The following is an 18,608-nucleotide window of genomic DNA, read 5'->3' on the forward strand; positions in this document are numbered from 1 at the left end:
TGCATGGAGCACTGGGTGTTATGCACAAACAATGAATCATGGAACACTTCATCTAAAACTAATGATGTAATGTATGGGGATTAACATAAGAATAAAAAAAATTGCTTTAGCTATCAGTGTCTTCTGTGGTTCCATACAAATTTTAGAATTACTTGTTTTATTTCTCTGGAGAAGTGCCATTGGAATTTTGATAGGGATTACATTGAATCTGTAGATTACTTTGGGTATTATGGGCATTTTAACAATATTCTTCCAGTCCATGAGCATGGACTGTCTTTCCATTTCTTTGTGTCATCTTCAGTTTCTTTCATCAATGTCTTACAGTGTTCATTGTACTAATCTTTCATCTCCTTGGTTAAATTTATTCATAGGTATTTTGTTCTTTAATGCAGTTGTAAATGGGATGTATTCATAATTTCTCTGTGATAGTTTATGAATGTATAGAGATAGAGTTTTGTGTATTCTGTATATTGCAACTTCACTGAATTTATTAGTTTGACAGTTTTTTGGTGGAGTCTTCAGGGTTTTCTATATATAATGTCACGTTGTCTGCAAACAGTTTTACTTTGTTTACAGTTTAGATGCCTTTTATTTTTCTTGCCTAATTGCTTTGGTTATGACTTCCAGTACTATGTTCAATAAAGGTGGCAAGAGTGAGCCTCCTTGTCTTATTCCTGATCATGAAGAAAAAGCTTTCAGTTTTCACCATTGAGTATATTTGCTGTGGGCTTGTCGTATGGCCTTTACTATGGTGAGGTACATTGTACATAGCCTTTTGGTAATGGTATTTTTAATTAAGCATAATGCATTTGACATTCATCCATATTGTTTTTATCATTAGTTCTATCCTTTTTATTACTGAGTAATATTTCATTGTGTGACTGTACCATAGTTAGTATCTAATTGTCAGTTGAAGGATATTTGAGTTGTTTCCAAGTATGGTGGCTTATAAATAAAGTTGATGCAAACGTTTATGTACAGGTTTTTGTGAATGTAAGTTTTTATTTTGCTTGGGTATATACCTAGGGATGGAATTGCTGGTTGTATAAGAGTATGTTTAACTTGGTGAGAAACAACCAAACTCCTTTCCAAAGTGGTGGTACTGTTTTGCTTTCCACCATCGAAATGTGAGGGTAGCTGTGTGTGTATGTATGCATGAATATTATTTATAAAAATATAAATGAATATGTGTTTACATATATATATAAACGTACGCACAAGAATGGGTATGTGTGAGGCTTCCTTGTTGGCCCTAGATAATGTAAGTTTTTAATTTACTCATTCCAATAGGCATGTAGTGATACCTCATTGTCCTTTTAAGTTGCATTTCCCAAATGCCTACAGTTGAGCATTTTTCTCATATGCTTATTTTTTATCAGTGTCTCTTCTTTGGTGAAGTGCCTCTTGAAATCTTTGGCCAATTTTTTTATTATGTTGTTTTTCTTATGATTTTGTTTTGAGAGTTCTTTATATATTCTGGAGTGCTTTTCCAGATTTGTGTTCTGTAAATATTTATTCTCAGTCCTGGGCATGTCTTTTCATTCATCTTTCAAAGAGAAGAAGTTTTAAATTTTCATGAAATTCAGTTTATCAATATTTTTCTTCTACAGATCATACTTTCTATGTTTTTATCTAAGAATTATTTGCCTAATCCAAGGTCATAAAGATTTTTCTCTTGTGTTTTCTTCTATAAGTTTTATGGTTTTTGGTTTTACATTTAAATTTAATGATCCTTGTAAGTTTGTTTATAGTACAAGTTATGGATTGATGTTTGTTTATTTTTGCATGTGGATGTCAGGTTTTTCAACAAATGCTGCTAGAACAACTAATCGCTATGGAATTACCTTTGCAAAATCTATTGGTTGTAAGGTGTGGTTCTATTTCTAGTTCTCAGTTCTATTCCTTTGAACTACATGTGTCTATCCCTTCATCCATACAATACTGTCTGGATTACTAGATCTTTATAGTAAGTCTTAACATTAGATAGTGGGTACACCCAAGTTTGTATTTCTTTTTCAAAAATGTTTTGTCTATTTTAGATTCCTCTGTATAAAATTTAGAATTAGCTTGTTGATTTTTAAAGGGGGAAATATTCTGAAGAAGAGGTGACCGATGACTTGAGCCATGAAGGGTGGATAGGAATTGAAAGACGTGAAAATGTATGTATCAGAGGAAATAGAAAACAAAAGCTACACCAAAAAAGTGGAAAGATAAGAAGGGGTAGGGGAAAGAAATCATAGTCCTGAAAAAATTGATGTGAAAATTCTAATCTAGTCCAATTACCCCCCCACCCCCCCGTTTTCTGCGGGATAATTAGATTGTATTCAATATGTTTAGATAAGTGGGAGGAAGTAAGTAAATACAAGAGGCATTAAAGCATAGTGACTGTTAGGTAGAAACTAAGACCTAATTTGGAACGATAGAGTTGTAAGCTTTGGTTATCCAAATTGGTAGCTGATGAAATAAAATGAAATTTGTCTAATTATTTTGGAATTTTGAAGTGATTGATAGATTTATAATCCCAGGTCTCTATTTTTCCTTTTAGCATTTATTTGTTTTGTGTAGCTGCTGTTGTTTTCTGGTATCCCACATATGAGAAAATTTCCAAATTTTCCAGAAAAGGAGTTATATTCTGATTCTTTTCGGTTTTTTTTTTTTTTCCTCTTCTCATAGTACTTTCTTTAGCTGACAAGTAGACTGTGCCCTTACTCCTTTATAGAGTTAGAAGCTTCCTTTAGTTATCATTGTGGGTTACCATAAGATTACCTTTAGATAGAAGTATAGCAACTATTATGACATCTCATTTTCATCCACAGGCTTTATTGTCATATATACCTATACATTTTGTTTGGGTAGGTAACTAGTTTGGCTTGGGATTTGAAGTAGATTCCTAAGAATAAAGCAACTAGAAAGAAGAGCTATTGAGTTCAAGTATTTTTATTTTTTAAAAATTTATTTAAAATTTATTTTTTTAGTAGTCTCTATACCCAACATGGGGCTCAAACTCATGACCCCAAGATCAGGAGTTGCATGCTCTTCTGTTTGAGCCAGCCAGGCATCCCGAGTTCAAGTATTTTTAAAGACCAAAAGAATCCTTGTTACTGCTGTTTTTTTAAGATTTTGTTTTATTTTTAAAGACCAAAAGAATCCTTGTTACTGCTGTTTTTTTTTTCTTTTTTTAAGATTTTATTTATTTGACAGAGAAAGCACAAGTAGGCAGAGAGGCAGGCAGAGGGAGAAGGAGAAGCAGGCTTCCTGCTGAGCAGGGAGCCCGATGTGGGGCTTGATCCCAGGACCCTGGGATCAGGTTTTCAAATATGCTACTAAAGACTTAGAGAATTCAAATTTGGGAAATTGGTAATACTGAAGCCTCCTATTCAGCTTTATTTTCCCCTCTCAGTTCCTCAGCATCAACTTTTCACATTGAGACATAACCACAAAAGCCTACTTCAAAATACTGTGAAATATAAAATAATAATTCAAATGTAATTTAACTCTCTGAACGTGACACTGGTAATGTGGTTTCTAGCAGTCTCATAGGTCGTTCTAAGGCTTAACTAATGAGTGAGTAATACTTTTTATCCAAAAAATAGAAATGTTTTCTTTTGGAAAGCCTAACAGCTAATTCTTTATCTTCTTTTTCAAATTGATGAAACAGGTACGTTTTTGAACTGGTTTTTCCATAAGTTCTAATTTTTACAACATCTTACATCAGTTCCCAAAGGATCCTCCTGTTACATCAACCTAATTTATACTAGGAATCCTGATCATGTAACAGAGTACAATAAAAGCCCCTTTGGGCATCACAACCTGTTTAACTTCCCAATCTTCAACCCCATTTCAACACTATAAAAAAATACTCGCCTAGCTCCCCAAATGCTAACTACATAAGCTTCTTTAAACCTGCCATCCACTTTTCATTCATTGAAAATTAGCATATCATCTACATGACCCTCCCAGATTCTAGTGCAAAATTTCTGAGAGTTACCATCAGTCCTGGACCAAGAACCTGATTATGTCATACTTCTTAGTTCCTACATGAACTATCCTAAAAGTAAACTAGTTTTAATCTCCACCACTTAAGGCTATTTAATCACTACCACATGTGAAATTTTTCATTAGTTTATTTCTCAGTCTTCTGTTCCACAGAAAAAACTTCATGTAAACTCATAAAATACAAACTGTATGGGAAATGTATTCCAATTTTTTTCAGTTACAAGCAATATTTTTTTAAAATTTATTTACTTTAGAAAGAGAGAGCTTGCAAGAGCAAGCAGGGTGAGGGGCAGAAGGAGAGAGAGAATCCTCAAGCAGACTCCCCTGTGAGCGCAGAGCCCAATGTGGGGCTTGATCCCAGGATCCTGGGATTATGACCTAAGCAGAAATCAAGTCGGCCACCCAACCGACTGAGCCACCCAGGTGCCCAGTTACAAGCAATATTACACACAGCACTAGACCTACTTTGCCCTAGAAAAATTTAAATTGGACTTTCCAAAACCATAAATATAATGCAAAATACTTACATATCATGTTGTTTCAGTGAATAGCATATTATAAAATATATGTGAAATATACCCAAATATACTATTGCTAAAGAATCCCAAATCTCAGATTTTATATCTGAGGCTAATAAAATAACACAACTACTCCCACTCCAAAAAACAAAAACAAAAACAAAAAAACTAATCCGGACTTCTGTTAATAGTGGTTATCTAGAACAACTTATAATAAAAGAACAACCTATACAGTACATAGAAAATGTTCTTACAGTGTTAAACCAGAGCTTCCCTCTCACCATGCTGTCTAAATTTAAGGTCATTTTATCCACATCTATAGTTCATCACAATTACTATTATTTCACTTAGAATTCAGTCTAAGAAAAAAAGAATGCTACAACTACCGCAGACTGCTTCATAATGAATCAGAGACTTCTAACTACTCAACCCTAAAATACAAATCATTAGACACATACTTATTTCCATACAAATATTAAGTGGGCAGAAATACTGCTAGCAAATTTCCCAGAGTTGGAGGAAAACAAAAAAAATTTTTTAAAGATTTTATTTATTTATTTGAGAGAGAGAGATCCTGAGCAGGGGGGAAGGGTAGAGGTAGAAGCAGACTCCCCATTGAGCAGGGAACCCAACACAGAACTCAATCCCAGGACCCTGGGATCATGACCTGAGCCCAAAGCAGATGCTTAACCGACTGAGTCACCCAGGCGCCCCTGGAGGAAGACAAAATTAAGCCCACATTAGAAATTTCTGCTTACATTTTAGAGCAAGATGTCAATGATTTATTATATTTTATATATTCTCAGATAAATCTGTCTTATGACTGGCATTTATTCCCAAAGGTTATGAAACACATTATTTGTTATTTAATGAATAACCACCTAACATCCATCCTTCCCATCTGGTCTTAAGCATTAAGACTATTTTCCTTTCTGAGAAAATAAATCTAAGTTCACCTTTTTTATAGTGAAGCAAAATAACCCCTTGAGCTGCAGCATTTCTGAAGTTTCTATTTCCTCATCAGTATCTATTTTAACTATACACAACTCTTAATCATTACAACTGTCACATAAAATTTATACTTTCCCTGAATGGGCTCACCACCCGACACTAAAAAACAGTACCTAGCAAATCACACTACATATAGTAGGATCATACTGTTAAAAATAAAGACTGACACTCAAGAGCTTAGAGGACACCCTGAGATAAATAATGATTTCATTAGCATTCCCCACTCTACTTCTATACCAAGGGCCTCTCTGGATGGCATTTGTCTGCAATGACATATTCAACTAAAGTCCATAGATGATAAGAATGCAAACATTCAAAAAGAACCCCAAAGTTTTCATGAGTATTTCCCACGCTAAACAAAACACTAAACACTACTCTAAACAAAGCAAAACAAAACCCATGTTTTATGACGGTAAAGTCACACATCATTATGGAAAAAAAATAACCTCGGATCTTTGGAATTTCATGTTTCTGACCCGTTTAACATTTATTCAACAAATATTTATTTCAGGTCTACTCCCATCACGTATTATACCACATATTATACCAAGCACTAGAACTACTACAGAACTTTTACAGATAAACAATATCTTTGCCCTCATGTAGCTTACACCATTTTAATAGCACTACTTGAAAAATAAAGTTACAGAATATATATTTTACTCTCAAACAACGCTATAAAGAATTTGGCATTTCTTGTTAACTACTTTTTCCCCCACATATCAGGTAGTTGTATTGCTCCCTCTTGTCACTATGCTGAAAGAGTACAACTAAAAGGAAAATAAAACATCCTTATCACAAAGGATGAGGGTAATGAAGCTGACCCTTGAACAATGTTGGGTTTGAACTGCTTAGGTCTGTTTATAAGCAGACTTTTTTATAGTACCGTAAATGTATTTTCTCTTCCTTATGACTTTCTAAATACCATTTTCTTTTCTAGTTTACTTTAAGAATACAGTATATAATACATATAACATGCAAAAAGTGTTAATCTACTATGTTATGAGTAAGGCTCCCGGTCAACAAACAGTAGGCTTTTACTGGTTAAGTTTTAGGGCAGTCTAAGGTTATACGTGAGTTTTTAAATATATGGGGGATTGGCATTCCTAACCACCAAGTCATTCAAGGGCCAACCGTAACAGGTAATCTATAGAATGGTCAAGGACAGGTGGAGAAGAGTACAGTTCCCAGGGCAAGAATGGCAAGTTTTAATACTGGGGAATTGACCAAAGATAACCAGGTTAAAACTTATCAGTACATTTAATATAAGGTGATAGCAAATACTTTCCTAACCCAGAGACATTATCCCAGAACTGTAGACTCTACTAAATTGCTTGTTAGTTAACCCAAATGTCAGATGTTAAAGCTTTAAGCAGACAATCCAAATCTATATTCGTTTTGCATTAAGTGACTTGTATTTTCATTGGCTTCCTAATCAAATTTGAAAGAGATCTCTGACCCCTAATATGACACTATTAATATTACTTTGGTTTTACATATAAACACTGGTAAACATTTCATGGATTTGGTTTGCAGGAACAGATTTTGTAAATTTTAGTGGATTTAGGAAGGTGGAAATTTATGAAAAAAAGATTCTATATAGTTGCTGTTTTCAAAATAAGAATTAGAGGACCAAGAAGAGATAGTAATAATTGACCTGTCTAGATTATTAAAATATTTAGTGGTATTGAACATGTGGATTAATTACCATTTCCTGGGATTAATTTTTAGAAAAGCGTTGACTGAAAATTGTGAGATGGAAAAGGTGGGAGGAAAGGAAGGTGGCAGATTTTAGGATTATAAAGCATATACTCATTCCACAAATTTATCTTAAGTGCCTGCTATGTGGTAGGAACTATACAGCAATATAAAAAGGACATGCCTCCACACAGAAATAACACATAGTCCCCTTAAGGAACATACCATCCAGTGGGAGCCATGATTAAAAGCCACATTAAGTTGACCTCTAATCCTAATGTTCTTTTTTTTTTTTTTTTTAAGGTATCATTTATTTGACAGAGAGAGACACAGCGAGAGAGGGAACACAAGCAGGGAGAATGGGAGAGGTAGAAGCAGGCTTCCCGCCGAGCAGGGAGCCCGATGCGAGACTCGATCCCAGGGCCCTGGGATCATGACCTGAGCTGAAGGCAGACGCTTAACAACTGAGCCACCCAGGCACCCCACTAAACCTGTGTTCTGTGGTTTAATGAAAATGATGTAAAATTAATGAAACAGTTTTTTATTTTTGCGTATTTTGCAGTCTTTATTTTTTACCTATCTGCAATGTAGTGAATGGATTTGTAGCATGTCATTGGGTTTGGATCTGTTTAATTTGGTTTTGCTTAATCTTGTGTTTTTGTGGAATCTTATATTAGTATGCAGAAGTACTCAGAGATACACATGCCTTGTGCACAGTAGAAATTCCAAAAACCTTGTCCTCTAAAAATTTTACTTTTAGAAGTGGGACGCCTGGGTGGCTCAGTTGGTTAAATGTCTGCCTTTGGCTCAGGTCATGATCCCAGGGTCCTGTGATAAGAGTCCCACATGGGGCTCCCTGCTCAGTGGGGAGCTTGCTTCTCCCTCTGCCTGCCGCTCGCCCTGCTTGTTCCCTCTCTCTGACAAGTAAAATCTTAAAAAAAAAAAAAAAAATTTTTACATAGATTGAATGTGGTAAAAATTAATTTTTTTTCCTGTGGAAAATGCTCCTATTCTTTGTGCTGTATGACGATCTGAGATACGTATGGGAAATAAAATATGGGTTAGTATTAACCAAATTGTATGGTAAGATTAAAGCAGAGGACTTAACCTGGAAACTTGGAAGTAAATTACTGTTAAACCGGTTGAATAGATCTGGAAAACTTTCTCTTTTCCCCTTTTAGTAAAGGGGAAAGTGACTATTTTACCTTCAGAAATATGAGGAGTAGATATGGTATGGGAAATTTTGATTGTATTCTTATGAACTAGCTGTGTTTTTGAAACAATTAGAATACCACTAATTTTTCTTTATTTACCACCTGAAAGTAAATTCCATTGAATTATAGGTTCTAAACTCTACTTGGAAATACTCCCATATTAGGCACTTGGTTTTGGTGTGTGTGTGTTAAATGTGAGCAAAGAACCAACTATTAAAAAAAAAAAAAAAGGCAATTTACAGATAGCATGCAGGATTTTAATTAGGCTGAGGGCTTTGTCATTTGCTTTTCTTGCTAGATCTGAACTAGATTTTATTTTCTGCCAACTACCAAGCAGTAATTCTTGTGTTGTACCCCTCGAATGGTTACTTTAGGGCCATTTGTCATACGCTTCATACATTGCATACTTGAGGATTTTTATATCTAGTTGTCCTCACTCATGATCATTTGATGATTATTTTTGCAGTTACATAAAGAAGACTATTTAATATTTCAATTAAGGTGGCCATGTAGTTCCATCATTCAAATTTGGACACTTTTTTTTTTTTTTAAACTATTTTTAAGTAGGCTCCATGCCCAGTGTGGAGCCCAACATGGGGCTGAACCTAGGACCCTGAGATTGAGACCTGAGGTGAGATCAAGAGTTCGATGCTGGGGCACCTGGGTGGCTCAGTCATTAAGTGTCTGCCTTCGGCTCAGGTCATGATCCCAGGGTCCTGGGATCGAGCCCCGCATCGGGCTCCCTGCTCTGCGGGGAGCCTGCTTCTCCCTCTCCCACTCCCCCTGCTTGTGTTCCCTCTCTCTCTGTGTCTCTCTCTGTCAAATAAATAAATAAAATCTTTAAAAAAAAAAAAAAAAGTTCGATGCTTAACCAACTGAGCCACCCAGGTGCATTTCCCCGCCCCCCCCCCCAAGTTGGACACTTGCAAGAGTGAAAAGAATTGGTATTACTTAAGAACAACAGATTAAACCAAGACTGGCTCATACTAAGAAAATATCATTATGTAGGATGTTTTTGACTGCAAGTAACAGAAAACACAACCTAAACAATAAGGGAAGTATATTGCCTTGTGTATCCAAAAAGCCGAGTGTTTGGGAGTCCTACAGGTATGATTTGGTGAGGGCTCTTTGTTTCTCTATTTTCTAGACTCTGACTTCTATGGCTGTCTTCCCTTATTATTGTTGGATGGTTGTCAATAGCAATGTGGACTATATTCTTCTTTTATGACTAGCAGGAGAGAGAAGCCTGCTCCTTCCATAAGCATAGAATGAATCTTAAGCCTCATGATTATTAGATCCTTCTGAACTAATCTCTGTGACAAGAGGAATGTCATGTGCTGATTGTCTTAGATATAAGATATTTGAATATCACTGAGGTAAGGAGGATGGATTACTTTGATATTCTTAGACTAGTCAGTCCATTCAGAAAACTGGTGTAGGGTCAGTCTGTTTAGGAAAGCAAGGCAGCTAAAGGAAGGAGAAGGGAATGGATGTTTGGGATAGAATGGATGTTCGGGAAGCAACTACAAAGTTCAATGTGAAATCCAATGTCATTGTTTGCATTTTTCCTTAGGCATCTGTTCCTGAGTTCCTGCAAGAGCCTAACATACTGTGTTTTCCTTCTAGTGAGAATTTGTAGTAAAAAATGACTTAGTAGCCTGGCAAGGGGAGAGAAAAAGAAAACTTACCATCCCATTTTTCTTTTTTTCTCTAAGACTGTAGTAATTGATGGTCATCTTTTTTGTTTGTTTAAACAGACTAATAGGGATGCCAAAGGAAAAATATGATCCTCCAGATCCTCGCAGAATTTATACCATCATGTCAGCAGAGGAGGTAGCCAATGGGAAAAAATCTCACTGGGCAGAATTAGAAATCTCGGGTGAGTGGAATCTGAAGCATTTAAACCAGGATATAATAACAATAATGAATACAAATTGAATATTGTCGTATTTACCTCTTTGCTGTAAATTTTAAAATAGATGAACTAATTGAGAAAATACAAGATGCAGAGGGTACTAGTGTTTAATTTACCTGTGACTAAATATCTTTGTTTCTGTTCATTCTTTTGAGATTAATACCTTGGGCCAGGGTTGGCATCTGTAATTGAGGACATTGGGAGTTCAGTTTCTGAGTAAATCAGGTTCTTTGATATAATATATTTTGTTTTGGCTATTGCAGAGTAATTATTTTTGCAAATTGAAATCTTTGCTATTCTTCTGTCATCCTAGTGTTGGCAGAGTAGGAAACCTAGAAGCTATTGGTTTATTCTAACAAGTAACTAATAACTGTGTTACATGACCGTTCATGTTTAGGATTTGTTAAAATAGAATATGATTTCTAAAAACTTACAGCCCCAGTCTACTAGTGAGAAAAAATCAGACAAACCCAAACTGAAGGACTACAAAATACCTAACTAGTAATTCTCAAAATTGTCAAAGTCATGAGTAATAAGGAGAGATTAAGACACTGTCATAGCTGAGGGGACTAAGGAGATATGATGACTAAATGCAAAATGGTATCTTGAATTGACTCTTACAACAAAAAGGTGTAAAAACTGGTGAAATGCAAATGAAATCTGTAAATTAGTAATGTACCAATAAAAGGTAATGTACCAATATTAGTTTCCTAGTTTGGACAAATGTACCATGGTAATATAAGAAGCTAACATTAGGGGAAACTGGATCAGGTGTATATAGGAACTCTATTATCTTGTTAACTTTTTTGTAAATCTAAAATTACTATAAAGTTAAAAGTATTAAAAATAGAATATAATTACTCTCTTTCTTTTATGAATTGGTACAGTACAGATAATATGTAGAATGGGTTTTTTTCCTCCAGTAGGCTTTCATTTGGAAGCATTAAACTCACATCATAGTGTCAATAGCAAGAATTACCTGTACATTTAGCTAAAAGGTAACCGGGTAGATAGGTGATGGTAATCAGCAGAATGAATATATGAGTAAATCCTAATGGGCTAACCCAGGGTTTCTCAACTTGGCATTGCTGACACGTAGGGCCAGATAGTTCTTTGTGGTTGGGGGCGGTTGTGTGCACTGTAGGTTGTTTAGCAGCATTCCTGGTCTTTACCCACTAGATGCCAATAGTGCTACTCTGTCTCTTTTTTTTAAAGATTTAATGGACATTAATTTCATGGTAGACAATGATATTTCATTGGTAGACATGAATTTTGGCTATGAAGATAGTTATCGAGCAGTTTGGGTCCATAATATGATAGTTTCCCATATATATGTTTAAATATAAGTTAGTATTAACGTATATTAATATATTAAGCATATATTAAGTTTAAATACATATGAATATTAACATGAGATATTACCATCTTGTAAAGAATTCCATTAAAACACACATGGGATAAAAGATTGCCGTAATACATAGCACTGGAGATCTTAAGGACTGTAATTTACATAAATTATAATTATTTTAATTGAAGTATAGTTGACACACAGTGATAACATTAGTTTCAGTTGTACAGCATAGTGTTCAGCAGTATTCCTGGCCTCTACCTATTAGATGCCATTAGCACTCTTCTAGTTTTGACAACCAAGAATGTCTCCAGATTGCCAAAGTCCCTTGGGGAGTAAAACTGCCCCTGCTTGAGAACCACTTGATTAAATCCTGGGTACAACTGAAATAGTTTTCCTTTACCAGAACCTCTCTTAACTTGAAAACTTTCTTTCCTATAAATACAAAATCCTAGTTGTTAAAATGATGGCACTTTAAGCCTGCTTATAGACAGTATGAAGCAACCTGTGACAGAAAGAACCCTGGACAGATGTAAGCTTGAGTTTACTGCTTGATAGCTGTGTGAAAAATAACATTTACTGTTTGAGATTTTGTGCCCTCTCTACCTTCGGTGCTCTTTTAATCAAAATCTGTTGTTTTGATAGTGATATAAAATTAAATTCTATTTTACTTTTGTAAAGTTTATAAAATGATCTTCACATAAATTATTAAGATAATATCACATTTTAGAGCAGTTGTAGCTGGGTGATTTGTCCAGGTTTATATACCTAGTAAGTGGTAAAAATCAGGACTCTGAAATAGGTTTTCTGACGTTTTCTAATACATGTTCCACCATTGAGCTGTCAGATGCTGACTGATTGCTAAAGCTTAATGTGTGACCATTTTACTTGAGTATATTGCATTTAATGGAAAATCTTAAACCAGAGTTGTTAATTGTACCATCAGAAAGGGGAAAGCTATCTCCTTTAGGGGTAAAATGGTTTTCTAGTGATCAATCTAAGGTTGGTTCTAAATCCATTACTCTTATCTATTTAACGTTTGTAGAATAATCCAGGCCCAAAATATGGATAAATCTTGCACTATTAATTTTTGTGGAGTATGTAAGAAATATTTTTGTTAGTACTGTGCCTTAAAATTCAAGACTGTTCTATCACAAAAGCTTAAGTCAGCCCCATGTTTTTCTTGAGACCTTATCACCCTGACTCCAGCGGTCTCGTCATTATGCCACATCTCATTTAATACATGGAAAGTTCATGAGAAATATTGGTTGTCAGGCAGAAGTGGCATGAAATTAAAGAAGGGCCAAGTGTGTTTAGAAGCAATCAAATGGTATTAATACAAAATTAAATGTCAAAGATGGAGTATCTGTATATATTGCAGTCTCTTCTATCACTTTTTATTTCTTTAAGTTGAATCCTTGTCTTTGGCCTTAAATTTAATGCTTCAGTGTTTTGCCTTTTAGGTAGAGTGCGGAGCTTAAGTACGTCACTTTGGTCATTGACACACTTGACAGCACTGCACCTAAATGACAATTACCTTAGTCGCATTCCACCTGATATTGCCAAGCTTCATAATCTGGTTTACCTGGATCTGTCATCCAATAAACTCAGAAGTTTACCAGCAGAACTAGGAAACATGGTGTCTCTCAGGTAAGAAAATATTATAGATATGACTCACTATATAAAATTCTAAATTTACCAAATAAGAAAATTATGGGATATTACGCCTCTTACAGGAGGATTTCCATGTGTCTAAAGAACAAATGACATAAACTGTCTAAACAATGCTTGAGTTGGCTTCCATTGAACATTTCCTTTAACTTGAAGGTTTCTAGATAGAATGCGCTTATATTTCTTTTGACAGACTTGAGGTGGGGTGGGGTTAAAATACTAAGTCTCACTTTAGGCTCAAGTGTGTGATAATTGTAAGTAATTGGGAAAATAATCTGTTCTTGTAGTAAACTTTTAGGAACATATCTTTGTTCTATAAGGAAAAGTATACTTATATATCACAAATCTTTAAGGAAACCTTTAAAACTTGATAATAAATGGATTTATTTCTAGTCCTTCAGGATTCTTTAAGAATTTCTTCATAGGAAAAAATTTTGTAGGTCCCTTAAGACCTTGTATAAATGTTCTCAGTATCAACAGAGATTGCTTTTCTATGTTTGTATGTTGAGGAGTAATTTTTAAAAATTGCTGTCATATATTTAAAATTAAACATTTATATATTGTTTTAGAATCTTGCTCCTCACTATCTCCTTATTGTATGTTTTTGTTGGTTTTCTTTCTTTCTTTTTTTTTTTTAAGTACTCTTTAGCTATCTAATGAGGGGTTGTTTATTTCTTCTGGAGTCTGGCCAAAATTTCAGAATCATAAACATGGGTCTTATCTATATTATCCTATTATCTGTATTATCTTATTCTTTATTTTCAGTTTTTATGTTCTGTGTCAGTGATTGTTCATCATAGTATCTTAATGTGATAACAGTTGTAATCAATTTTAAAATTGGTAAAGGTGATTGGCTATTTTTTCTATGAATTAGACTGGATTCAAGGATATCGGTTGTCTTTGGATACTAAGAATACCTGTCACTCTGATTTGTATCTCTTAGACATTTGGGTGAGAGAGAAAAGGGGATGGATTTAGCCCGAGAATGATATACAATCCTTACAACTTTAATAATCAGTGTTAGAGAATGAGTAAACTATAGAAACACTGTTAACAGTTGTGGCAGTTACACATTTTGTGGTACTTTAATATTGCACAACATTTTTGGATTGAAAGTATAGAAATATGCCTTGAAAGTAAATATCACTCATGGTATATTAGGGAAGGTTAAGAAAACAGTTGCAGATATTAATAAAGTTTGATATATTAAACTAAACAGTTTGTTTTTTTTTTAAACAGGGAATTGCTTTTAAATAACAATCTGTTACGGGTTTTGCCTTATGAACTTGGTCGGCTCTTCCAGCTACAAACTCTAGGTTTGAAAGGTGAGTGATTTTTGACATGACAGCATTAACACTCAGTATTGAAGTGTTTGTGAGGCTTTTAAAGACAATTTTGGTCACAATATAGATCAGGTTTAGCATAATTTTAAGAATGTAAATATGCTTTCTTTTGAAATAAAGTGGTTCTTCATTATCAAATTGAGTTTCAGAATTTTAGCATGCTGCCATCATTTTAACAAACTTGTTTGGGGAAATTTTTTTATATATATGTTTAATTTTCTATAAAATTCTGACATTTCTTAGAGGAGGTATTTTAAATTTAACACTGTAGTTCCCCCACCCTTTTAAAAGAATGACTTAATAGAGTAAACCCTAGCCAGAATGACCCATGTCAAATTTTGGTAGAGTAGATAAAACAGCATTGACATGTTTTATAAGAGAGAAAAAAATGATAACAGTAAAAATGAACTATACCTAATAAGTCTGATTATTCTAAATAAACTGTATAATCCAAAATATATGTTCCTTGATAATCTCATCTCAGTCAGTTTGGAATGAAAGTCATTCTCAATTCATGTAAATACTGAAACTTGTAGTTTTCTCTTAGAGCATAGCATAGGAAGAAGGGTTTATTTTGAATTCAGAGTACTAAATACAGACGTACTGTATTGGTTAAACATTTTATTCTGTGCTCATAAGGAATGAACATTAATCACAGCCTTGGAAAATAAACCCTATTGTTATTTTCCTTCTTCAAAGACAATTTGAGTCTCTGTGAAAATGTTCTGTTTGCATTTGCTTATGTCATATAATGGAGTATTAAGAATGAAGCTTGAATATGAATGGAAAGAATCCTGACATTAGTTGAAATGACAGAAATGGTATTAGACTTCTTTGTACAGTTAACCTTTTGTAAATTACATAATTATATGAATTATCTGTCCTGTGTTTTTAGTTTCTCTGTAGGACTTTATTGATACATTTTTTTATTATATGAAGTGGACCAGGGGATACTTACCTAAAATATTTTCTTGAGGTTGAACTCGGGGCACCTGTTGGGATATTTCACCTTAATCTATATATGCTAAATCTTATTTTTATAAAAATAGTTGAAATAACCATCCAGCTAGAGTTGGAGTGGGAACAGGTTTGTTCCTTTCTATTAAATAATATTATGGAATGGTTGTCATTATTTATAATCTTAGATTCATGAAGTATGAAATTCACATACGATTTCATACTGATTGTAATAATTTTTTGTCTCTAAGAATAACATTGTTTCTTTTAACACCAGTTAGAACAGCTATTTTCCTCCTGCTAATATTGATGGAGAGCACATCAGTGACAAATGGATAATTTACTGTTGAACTCCGTGATTTACCCTTTGTACCATGTAATGTTCACGAAAAAGCAAATATTATATATCCTACTGTTTCATAACTCTATTCTGTGTTATCTCACATAAAGATACATTCCCATAAAATTTATATAAGCATCAACTGAATGAATCATTCTGAATATCTATTATTTCCTCAGGCCCTCATTCTGTTTTACTAGTTAAAATCTTAATCTTCCAAACTACTGTTTTTGCTGGTCTTTGATCCTAGTGTCTTTTTGTCTCCCAATTCACATTTGTTAAAATCTCTTCTTAGACCTCTAGTCTTTCAGATTAGGCACCAGCTCTGCCTTGTGAACTCTAACTTAGCTTTGTTCATGCCTGTAAATAGTTTTCATTAAACTACAGTCCTTTTCTTTTCTGAGAATCAGTTTTTCTGCAAGGCTACTTTCCATTCAGGTGATCCGGTATAGAAAAGCCTATAGAAAAGCCAAGGACCTTTCAGAAATGAAGGAAACTCAGAGTCTTTTCTGCCATTTTTCAAAAATTTGAGATGGTAAAAACAGGATTGGTTTAATGAAGCAACTGAACAAGTAAAATGTCCCTAATGAGTCGTAGCTTTATAGTCTTAGGAAGGTAAAAATTGAAATAATTTTCTAATCTATTTTAGTAGTCACATAGTGGTACTTTGTGTCTAGAAAGGGGGAGGGAATGGAGTGGAGCATTTAAAATGGCACTGTGATGTATTTAAAAGAAACAGAATGCACAACCTCTGAGATGCCATTTTGTCTTGAAACTGAAAAAAGGAGCACCTTTTTCCTATTTCCTTGTCTTCCTCTGAAGCACAGATAGGGAAATACTGATAATAAGTTTGATCATCCTGGCCCAACAAGCTAATTTCTAGAAATTCTGTTTTGACATTTGAGGACTGTGTGTGAAGGCTATGTATGGTATTTGAGGAGTTAGGATAAGAAGACCAATTTAAAAACTACAGACATGGCCAGTCAAGTAATTTGGAAGTGTTTCCTTAAGTCACTTAAAAGAAAAATCCAGAGTGTATTAATTTTATAGAAGAAGTAAGTAAAAGCAGTTATTCCATAGTTATTTTAAATAATTTAGATCTCACTCATGTCTTAAGGTGTAAGGCAATACTTTATCTGACATACGGGCCAAAGAGTTGTCCTCACACATTAAACATTGAAGTCCCAGGTTGTAAACTATTTAGAACTTCAGCAGCTGTGAAGATTTCTAGCTTGCTTCCAAGAATTACTTATCTCCCTTAAAATAAAATGGACCATGGCAGTAGAAGCTTCTTTTACTTGTGAAATTTATTCATGAAATATAATATAAAAGAATAACACGTTTTTCTATTCATGAAATTAAAAAGAGTACCTTTTTAAGAAATGCATTTTGAAAATATGTCATTCATACAGGAGGCAAAGTACTCATTTCTGTGTTATATAATGAGCTTCTAGAAATTGGTAATAAATCTAGTAGAGGGAGGGGGGAAGATGGCAGAAGAGTAGGGGACCCTATTTCAACTGGTCCCCAGACATGAGCTGGATATCTACCAGACCACTCTGAGGACCCATGAAACCAGCCTGAGATGTAAGAAGATCTGGTTCTCTACAGAGTATTGCAGGCGGTTGGTTTTGAGGTATGAAGTGGGGAGCCATGATTCCGCGGGCAAATATTGGAGGATAAACGGCAGCGGGAGGGTGCCTGGCCGTGGGGATCCTACACTGCCGGTGAGCGACAGCCTCGCGTGCTGCGGACGGGCACAGATGCGCAGACGGGTAGCAGTGGGGAAAGGAGTTTAGGGCAGCCCCTGGGGCGGAAACCCAGAGGGGCGGGGTCGCGCCTGCAAACTGCAGCCCCCGGGGCAGAAACCTGGAGCGGCGGGGTCATGCGAGCGAACTGGGAGCAGCTGGTGGTTTTAGAAGCACGAAGGGCAGAGATGTGCTCTGACCTGGAGGCAGGACTGGGCGCGCTGCAGAGGGGCGCACAACCCAGGATGCTGAAGTTGATAGCAGCACGGACAGAAACAGAGACAGTGTGGCCTGGAGAGCTCACTGAAGAACAGACTGCGATCTCTCTGCTCTGAGGCAGAGGGTTGGAAATGGTCTCTTCTGCTCAGACTCGCGGAAGAGAGTGGAAAGCCGCCAGTGAACAAAAGCCCCAAAGACTGATTCTCGCCAAGACCATCCCCCGCCACAGGTGGGCAGGGCAACTCCGCCCAAACAGGGTTGCCTGAGTAACAGCGTGGCAGGCCCCTCCTGCAGAAGACAGGCTGGGAAAACAAGAGGCCAGCAACCCTAAGGTCCCAAGAAAACAGGTGCATCTTGCTTGGGTTCTGGTCAACAATTTGGACTCTCTACATTCCCTCAAACACCCATCAACAGAATGACTAGGAGGAGGAGCCCCCCAAATAGAAAAGACGCAGAGGTTATGACCTATGCTGCAGATTTACAAATGGATGCAGATATAACCAAGATGTCGGAGATGGAATTCAGGCTAGCAATTGTGAAGACAATGGCTAGAATGGAGAAATCAATTAATGGCAACATAGAGTCTCTAAGGGCAGAAATGAAAGATGAATCGGCAGAACTTAAAAATGC

At 35.4% G+C, this 18,608-nt stretch overlaps 1 protein-coding gene across 6 annotated transcripts in view; it reads left to right on the forward strand.

Moving 5' to 3' along the window:
- CNOT6L (CCR4-NOT transcription complex subunit 6 like) overlaps window positions 1–18,608 on the forward strand; it is a 112,311-nt gene that overhangs the window by 33,545 nt on the left and 60,158 nt on the right. For 5 of the 6 annotated variants that reach the window (XM_081812952.1, XM_081812954.1, XM_081812950.1 and 2 more), the window contains exons 2-4: window positions 10,195–10,316; window positions 13,164–13,350; window positions 14,611–14,696. In XM_081812952.1, coding sequence (XP_081669078.1) covers window positions 10,205–10,316; window positions 13,164–13,350; window positions 14,611–14,696 — 385 coding nt within the window. In that variant the 5' untranslated portion in view covers window positions 10,195–10,204. Of the gene's footprint in view, window positions 1–10,191; window positions 10,317–13,163; window positions 13,351–14,610; window positions 14,697–18,608 lie in introns of those variants that run through there. The other variant, XM_081812955.1, reaches the window with a different exon arrangement.

This window comes from Leptonychotes weddellii, chromosome 2, assembly GCF_054177405.1.
Source record: "Leptonychotes weddellii isolate Sample4059 chromosome 2, ASM5417740v2, whole genome shotgun sequence".
NCBI classification, from domain to species: domain Eukaryota; kingdom Metazoa; phylum Chordata; class Mammalia; order Carnivora; family Phocidae; genus Leptonychotes; species Leptonychotes weddellii.